Source organism: Zootoca vivipara, chromosome 10 (assembly GCF_963506605.1).
Source record: "Zootoca vivipara chromosome 10, rZooViv1.1, whole genome shotgun sequence".
Lineage (NCBI taxonomy): Eukaryota > Metazoa > Chordata > Lepidosauria > Squamata > Lacertidae > Zootoca > Zootoca vivipara.
In genome coordinates, this window is record NC_083285.1 from 39,784,644 (window position 1) to 39,793,697 (window position 9,054).

The window sequence follows — 9,054 nt, forward strand, 5'->3', positions numbered from 1 at the left end:
TGGTCACTCCTGAACTTCCTCAGTACATTAACTTAGCTGAATGTTAGGTAAGTATAGAAAGCAATGAAGGGTAGGAGGAGCACAATGGTGTTATTGTTGGCCAGGGGTCTCCCACCAGCCCACATCCTCTTGGTTTCTCAACTCCCAGAGAGGTGCAATTCACCAACTGACTTCATGAATGGTCATGGATTCAATTGTGGGGTGGGGAGAGGCGCAGGATCCTTCCCCACCCAGCTGCTGGGGTGACTGTCCTGTTGACGTCAGATATTTTTACCTCATCTCCTGGCACCGGGACGTTATATTTATAACAGCACCAGGAGTAGTGGAACTGGAATAGGCGTGTCCCTACTCCATCATCTCTGCTTCTTTCCTCATTTGCTTTTAAAGCTGCCGTTAGAGTGTGAGAGAGCAATTTGGCTGCTTGTCTTGCTCGGGGAGAGAAGAACGAGCAGAGCTGAGATTATTTGCCGAGTGGGTGTGTGGCAGGAATTTCCCTGGTTTGCCCTCTGCTACTGAAGAAGACACATCTAGCCGTGGGAGCACAGAGCACACTCAAGGTAAATCAAAGACCAAGGCTACCGTGATGGGATCGTAGAGCAAGAGGTTTGGTAAGAGGGAGTCCTGTGGCTCTTTCTCAACTTGACCCCAGGGCACGCTGCTGTGGTGCAGTTTGTAGATTCATTCCTGGATTGCTAGTCTCCAGGTGGGATTTTCCTTTCATATTTTTAGCATTACAAAGACACCCATCAACAGCTATTCTCTGGCTCTTTCCTAGAATCTGAAAAGTGCAAAAAAAATTTCCTTATTTATGCATACGCACTGGTGCGCAAAGCATGCCACGACCGACACCTTCCCTGTAGATTTATTTTGCGTTCTCACAGCTAGCAAGTCTTAACTGGAGTTCCTGGAATTTAGCCCTGCTATTATTAAGCAAGTTGGTGTCCCGTTGGCGTCAATGTGTTCATTCTGTTCAAACGCATGCAGCACTGTTTAATTGGTTTGTGGATCTGGCTGTTTGACCTCTAGCTATCAGCTGCATGCGGTTTTAAGATAGCTATAAGTGGAGGGTAGCAAACTAGGCAGTGAATGAATGATTTGCAGCCTGATACTATGCATGTTTAAGCCCAATACTATGTTTTGGGGGACGCGGGTGGCACTGTGGGTTAAACCACAGAGCCTAGGGCTTGCTGATCAGAAGGTCGGTGGTTCGAATCCCTGCGACGGGGTGAGCTCCCGTTGCTCGGCCCCAGCTCCTGCCAACCTAGCAGTTCGAAAGCACGTCAAAGTGCAAGTAGATAAATAGGTAGCGCTACAGCGGGAAGGTAAACGACATTTCCATGTGCTGCTCTGGTTCGCCAGAAGCGGCTTTGTCATGCTGGCTAGAGTCGGTCACGACTGGTCTGGGGTCCCTTTACCTTTACTATGCGTGTTCACTTGGCAGCAAGCCTGCATAGGTCTCTAGAGCCTTAGTGCATAAAGGTATTTTTCTTTTTCTCAGAAATGGAGAGGGTGGGGGAATGTCTGCGTGGCCATTGTACAACCAAGGCGAGTGCTAATGTTAAAATGACGTATAGGGGTTCTGATGTGGAAATTTCTTACCAGAAGAAGCAACTCACCCTGCATTCAGTCTTTGTGGTGAGTTTTCTGTTTTCCGCTATCTGTAGGAATGTCCCTGAGGATACGGCAGATGGAGGAAGGTGGTGTTCCTGCTGGATGCAGTGTTGACAGTCCTTTGGAGAACGTGGTGCATTTCCCTGCACATGCAGCATAGCTGCCAAGTTATCCCTTTTTTAAAGGGATTTTCCCTTATGCTGAATAGGCTTCCTCGCGAGAAAAGGGAAAACTTGGCAGCTATGACATGCAGGCAGTTGGGGCCTGACTCAAAACATTGAAGTTTGGTGGCCCACATTTGCCCCGTAATGCCACATTCCATTAGAGGGCAGTGCCAGACCACAAAGTGAGTAGGGTCAGACCCACACACAATTACGCACTCAGCATACACACTCACTCACACACACACACAGAGGCGTTTTCCATGGGGAAAAGAGGCATGTCTTTGTTTTTCAGTAACTCTGTTCAAGTTTCACCTTCCATTTTTCATTCCTTTGGACTCCCCACTCTGAAAGTTTGTAAAAAAAACACCAAGCAACCCAACAAAGTATGACTGTGCAGAAGGCGGAAAGAAACCAGTAATGCCCGCTGGAGATTACACCGCCAAACTTCAAGCCATGCCATATATAGCTCTTTAGTCTGAAACTTCAAAATGCAATTGCACCCTGAAAATACTATACCTGAGTTACAAAATACACGGGCACGTCTTGCATATTTGCAAGGAATACAAGTGCAAGCATCCCATCTCCAGGTGTTCTGATCTTTCAGCAGATGGTTGCTCATTTTCGGCTGGCAAACCAAGCTGGGAAGTGACTATCTGAACTGGGACATAAACTTTTAGTCTTTTGATGGTGTAGGTCAGGCAATGTATGCCCTTTGATTACACGATCCTCACTGTAGTAAATAATATTTTGTAGAGTTGTAGTCCATTTCTCTCTCTTTTTCAAATCATGCTTTATCATGCTTCTCTTAATTTCTACAGGTCTTCCTTTAAGGCAAGGCATCCACTTTAGGGCTGCCCTGAGGCACCATGACCTCCCGGCCAGGGTGCAAAGGCTTAGATGCAGACTATGACTTCCTCTGTGACACCGAGAAAAATTGGGGCATTGTTGTGGAATCCTTTGCTACCGCTGGTGCTGTCATCACAGCCATCCTGATCGCTGTGCTCCTTTTCCTTGTATGTAAAGTCCAAGACAACACAAAGCGAAGCCTGATCCCTGTCCAGTTCCTCTTCCTTCTGGGCACTCTAGGAATCTTCGGCCTCACTTTTGCCTTCATTATAAGGCTCAACGAGAGGACTGCCCTCACCCGCTTCTTTCTTTTTGGGGTCCTCTTTGCCCTCTGCTTCGCATGCCTCCTGGCCCATGCCCTCGACCTCATCAAGCTGGTGAGAGGAAGATGCCCCTTTTCGGTACTGGCGCTGCTGGTTATCGCCATCAGCCTGACCATTGTGCAGATTATTATCGCCACACAGTACGTAGCCATCAACAGCCAAGAGCTGAAGGCCCTGAACGCCACGACTGGATTGACAGAAAAAAGCCGTGTGGACTTCGTTCTGCTTCTCATCTACGTGCTTTTCCTGATGGCCCTCCTCTTTGTGGTCTCCATGTTTGTTTTCTGTGGGTCCTACAGAAGGTGGAAGAGGCATGGCACACACACCTTCTTCACAGCCCTGTTCTCCATATGCATCTGGGTGGCGTGGATCAGCGTGTTCATGACAGACTTTGGGAAAAGGCCAGAATGGGACGATCCCACTATCAGCATTGCTCTGGTAGCTAATGGGTGGGTCTTCCTGATGATATATGTGGTGCCTGAGCTCTGTTTCCTCACCGTTCCACGGAGGCCCGGAGACTACCCTCCAGAGAATGATGCCTGCCAGCCTAAAGTCCTGAAAAAAACCTACGGAGTAGAGAATCAAGCCTATGCTCAGGAAGACAACGCGCAAGGTATGGCTATCCATAGCAATGCCTGTATGTCTGGGACTGGCAAGTGCTTTGTGTAATAGAGAGAGCATCTTTGGCAAGCTAAAAATATTCAGACTGTTTTAGGAATGCCGCTGATTATTATTATATTTTTTTAAAACCCATCTTTTTAAAGCATTCCCTATGACAGCTTCCCATGTTCTCATTTGGTGTTGCAGAGCACAAAGAAGACCACACTGGAAGTGTCCTTGGAAAGGAAGGCACTTTTTAGGACAATCCTGGGCCACAGGGGAGGTGGGAGGCCAACTTTGTAGTGTTTCCTGTTATGCAGGCTCACTGCAACCTAAGTAAATGCTTATACAGTGGTACCTCGACTTACGAATGACTCGACTAACAAATGTTTCAAGTTACAAACAGAGTTCCGCCCGCCATTTTGGATGCGGTGTGGATAGGATTTTTCCGACTTACGAATTTTTAGATAGGATTTTTCCGACTTACGATTTTTTTTTAAAAAAAATTCCCTGTCTAGCCAATGCCTATATAATGATTTATAGCATTCATTTGTCACTTTTCTTTCTTTCTTAAATCTCAAATCAACATGTTGCACACCACATGGATCAGGATTCAGTCAGGTCCCAAAATGGGAAATATTTTGGGTGGCTGAAATCCTAGATGCACTTACCTGGGAATAAGGCCCATTAGGGGCATCTAGCCCGGTAGGGTCTACACTGCCAGGCTTCTCCCCCAGTCCTACCTAGAGCTGTTGTCCCAGTCCCACGCTGTTAACCGTGGGACTTCTGCATACAAAGCAGATATGGGTGTAGCCAGGGTTTTTGTTAGGGGGAGTAGGCCTTTTGTTAGGCGGGGGCAGAATCTCAGTTAGCTATGTATTTATATTTATTTGTATTGATTTTTTGGGGGGACAGCTGCCCCTCCCTGCCCCCCTTTGGCTACGCCCATTGAGGATCTGCCTTTGAGCTACAGCCCTTCCTCTATGCAAAAGACAAAGGATTTCATTCTGAGTAAATACAAATTGGACTAGGCTGCACAACACACTAGATCAGAGGTTTTCAACCTTTTTGGGTCCACGGCTTCCTTGGCCAACTACGTTCTTTCTGTGGCACCCCTGTGGGGCTCAGGAGCCCAGTTATGTCACCCCTTGCCTGCAGGGGTGTCAGCCTCTCACCATTTTGCAAACACCCTCCCTTGTGGAGTATTCCCTCAGCCTCCTCCCCTCCCCTCTCTCCTTGGCAGTCCTCTGGGCAGCCACAGCTGCTGCTGCTCCAGTCTCTGAGATGCCCACCCTGCCAGAAAGAGAGGCGCTCCTCAAACTACCCCACAGGGGCCCGAGAGGCACACCTGGCCAGCCCCAGAGGCACCATTTGCCTGCAGAGCTTGAAGCCAGGGCTGCTGTAACAAACAGCCACGCAAGCCTTTGGGAGAGATGCAAGAGGGCATCAGAGGAGGGAGGGAGGGAAGAAGGAACAGAGGCTAGTGTTGCCCACAGCACCCCTGACCACCCTTCAAGGCACCCCAGGGTGCCACGGCTATAGTTCCCAGGGTGCTTTAACTGTATTGTGTGTACACAGCTGTTGCTGTAGATGGTTGTCTGGAATCAAATTGAGTTTGCTTTGTTTTTGTGGCAATGCTAAACACACTGACTCACTGCTTCCCCTTGCTTGCCTTTTTCAGTCCCAGATGCAAACAGGGGTCCTTCATATCTTCCATATTCAACTCACTTCCAGCTGCAGGTAAATAAACAGTCTTTGATTTTCAGTACGGGAATGATTCAGTACGGGAAAGTGGCCTATGAGGGAATTTCAACATGTTTGGATAATTATTAAACATTGTTGAGTTGGCGGTGGAGCTGCCGCTCACATAAGATTATGTGGTCTTGGGGCTGTGTGGGACACAGAGAACAACTCGGCTAACAAGCTGCATTTGATGTCTGAGTAATGCGAGTTTATTTTGGCTGCATGGAGACAACAAAATAGTTTATGTTGGGGAAGGTAATAGAATTGACTGAAACTGCAGAATGCTTGATGCAGTTGCTTGGCGGGTCCTGTATGCAACATCCCAGCCAACCAGAGACCACGCGGGGTGAGCTGATATTATTGGGGACAAACAAAGTCAAGTATGAGTGAAGGGAATGCTTCCTTCTGATCACATGGTTGTTAACCAGTCAGGAATGTGTGCCTCTCCCCTCTAAGCAGTCAAAGATGATTGCTGTGGAGGTGGTGAGTCTCTGTGCTTATAGTGAATGGTGGATGAGTTACTTCTTCTCTAAACAGGCAAAGAAAGAGAGAGGGGGGATTGTGGGGAGCAACCCCAGAGTCGGTCACGACTGGACCTTATGGTCAGGGGTCCCTTTACCTTTACCTTTTTTACCATGCCCAAACTTCAAACGAAAGATGCCAGTAATTGGGGAAAGGGGTTGGGATCACACTGAAGCACTTTATTCACCTTATGCAGCATTCTAAATAATAATAATAATTAAAAGGGAACCAGTTTTTGCAGCTACCAAAAGCTTTCATGACCCCAACCCAGCCCCATTGGCTCAAGTATATTTCCATACAAAACTGGTAATGTATCTAGCATGCAATTTTGTCTGGATGGGTTCTCTTAAAAGGGCTGCCACATCAGGAATTACAGACTATAGACTTTGGCTGACCTTTGCCCCCTGCTTAACAAAGGATTTGCCTATACATAGAAAAGTTGGCCGCTACCAACCTGCCACTGCAAAAGTTGGGGCAGGGGGCTCTGAGTCTCTTCCTCAGCCTAGTTAAAAAGCAGTTCTGCTTTCCCAAAAGAAACATTCAACAGAACATATGTCACTTAAAAACCTTATAATTCTACTTCCTCCCCCTTTTTTGCCTAGAACCTTGAGCCCCAGCAGGATTTCTCCATCCCACGGCCGAAAACCCGAACCAGCCCATACCAAGAGTATTCTGGAGGGAAAGATGTCAAGTAGCCGTCCTGCTATGAATGCCAAAGAAGCCATTCTGAGTCGGCGTAGGTGCTGGAAATCATCACAGATATAGCGGTGATTCAGTTTTTATTAAATCAGGGACAGAACTCAGCACTGCAGTGGATGAAGGAAGATGCCTGTCTTTTTCTCCTGCACACCTTTTATATCTGCCTTCGTACACTTGGCACTTTATTACATTTTCTTTTACCGTGTTCCTTCATTTAATGAATTCCTGCAGGCTTTTTTTTGAGGTAGCCTCTCACCTCGTGTGGTTACAATCATGCCACCCAAGTGCTGAGGGGGAAGGTCTGAAGCATGGAGTGTTCTCTATTGAGCTCTCGGTGTGGTTTAGACCCCTGATTTGCACAGGATTCTATATCACCCAGGGGGCCAGCCCATAAATGGACGACAACAGTGAGCCTAGCCATGCTCTTCCCCTTACACCAGGCATCCCCAAACTTCGGCCCTCCAGATGTTTTGGACTACAATTCCCATCATCCCTGACCACTGGTCCTGTTATCTAGGGATCATGGGAGTTGTAGGCCAAAACATCTGAAAGGCCGCAGTTTCAATTGCTTAAGGGGCAATCTCCTAAACAGGGCTTATAGCTTCTCTCAGTTCCACAGAGACTTCTATACCTCAGCATTTTGCCCGAGCTCGTTTTTCTCCTCACAACACAAACAGGAAAGATTATATCCATCCCATGTGAGTAAAAAGCTCAGGGAGTATTCTTGGCCCAGATCACATCCCTGAAATGTATGCATTTGCGTTTTCTCCTACCCCCCCCCCCCCAGCCTTTTCCTTTTGAAGCATTGGAATTTGCAGGAATATTCGATGATAGCTGTGCCATTTAGAAGCCTGAGAAATCTCCGAATGTCTTCCTTTTAAGAGATGGCCTGTATCAGTGACTGTCTTTAGTCCTACGTGCAATGCCAGGCCTGTATAGCACTGCTGTCCTCAAATCCTGTCAAATTCCCCCTGCCTGCTTTTGTGGTACTGAGTCACAAAGGGAAGTGGCCCAAACAAAAACAAAACAGTTTTAAAACCAGGAAATCACAGTATTTTTTAAAAGTGAAAGTCATTCCAAACTGTCTATAGATCTGCTTTAAACACAGGAAGAAAGCAAAGGGGTGGGGGGTGGGGGAAGAAGCAGCTTTTAAAACTGTGTACAGCTTTGAATTAGGTTTCTTTACAGACTTCCTGCTTTTGCCCTTGATGCCTAATCTCTCCCCTGGTGAGACTTCCAAGCCCACTGAGCGTGCTTAGGGGACCTAAGACTGCTGGGAGTCGGAGATGGGGAGATTGCTCTGCTTTGCAAAAGACAATCCTGCAGTTTGAAGGCAGTGATGTGTGGCAGCGCATAGACAGACACAGGATAGTAGATTAGAATAATTATCTCTAAATAGGCACCTCCTCCTGTAAGATAGAACATGCAAATTTTATGTGCTGTTGTGTAGAGAGGACCCTTGACTCTGTGTAATTTTGTTGTTGTGCAAACAGAAACATAAGGAGTGTGTGAACAGTGGTGTGAACAACCAAAACAATGCAACAACTCTACAACAACTCTACAGAGAGCAGTTAGTCAAACCCTTCTGGGGGTGGGGGTGGGGATCCCTACTTCTAGATCTTCTAAGCACAGGTTTCTACCTGTCATTATTAGCAGATTTCAGTGACAGAGAAAGGGAAATGTTGAAAGCATAATGGTGGTGGTGATGGAGGGAATTCATTGAATGCCACTAAGGCTGCAATCCTATACTCACTCACTCTGGGATCAGGCTCATTCAGCTCAGTGGGGTTTCCTGCAACTCTTTTACCACTGTTAATGAAACAGCATTTTAGGACATACTAATGATAACCTGTAGCAAAATGTTGCATATTGGAGTGCTGCTGTTCAGGATTCCTCCCACTCTACTCCACTCTATTCCCCCTGTCCTGGTTTTCCATTCTCCTTCCTGCAAGAGCCAGTCACAATTTTGTGGTCACTAAGCTTGCTCAGTCTCCTCATTGGATTGTTTGGAGAGGTGGTTTCCTCCTAAGAGTTTCACACCTTCCTGAAGATTTTCTGCAAACCTTGGGGTTCCTGCTGATAGTTTCCTCTTGGTGCAGTTTTAGGCTATATAAAGACCAGCACATAATAATATTAAGATTTCTATTATATGATTGCTTTATATGATGACTGCAGATGGGGAAGAAAACTAGCGACCACAAGACTTACCCATATGGCAAATACTTCCAGAAAGTTGTTTCAGATTTTAATGGCGAGTTGGGGGAAACTCTTTTACAACTGGCTCAAGAAAAATAAGACACGATCCAGAGGAGGTCAAGCTTCTTTTTCCATTGATTATAATCATAGCTGCCAAGTTCTCCCTTTTTTAAAGGGAAATTCCCTTATGCTGAATAGGCTTCCTCGCGAGAAAAGGGAAAACTTGGCAGCTATGATTATAATGGGATACGTTAGGCCTGTGCTTAACAATGCTCCCATTAAAATCCATTTGGGGGGGGGGGGAGTGCACAATTTTAGTTGGATTTTGCTCCTTAACCTGTGGGAAAGGA

At 46.7% G+C, this 9,054-nt stretch overlaps 1 protein-coding gene across 2 annotated transcripts in view; it reads left to right on the forward strand.

The window, feature by feature from the left end:
- The first annotated feature begins 323 nt into the window (after positions 1-323).
- Positions 324-9,054, forward strand: part of LOC118091444 (retinoic acid-induced protein 3) — an 8,851-nt gene continuing 120 nt past the window's right edge. Inside the window, exons 1-4 of one of the 2 annotated variants that reach the window (XM_035128463.2) lie at positions 324-557; positions 2,594-3,557; positions 5,226-5,284; positions 6,412-9,054. The exon at positions 6,412-9,054 is cut by the window's right edge and continues 120 nt beyond it. In XM_035128463.2, the coding sequence (XP_034984354.1) occupies positions 2,642-3,557; positions 5,226-5,284; positions 6,412-6,504 (1,068 nt within the window). In that variant the 5' untranslated portion in view covers positions 324-557; positions 2,594-2,641 and the 3' untranslated portion in view covers positions 6,505-9,054. The other variant, XM_060279739.1, reaches the window with a different exon arrangement.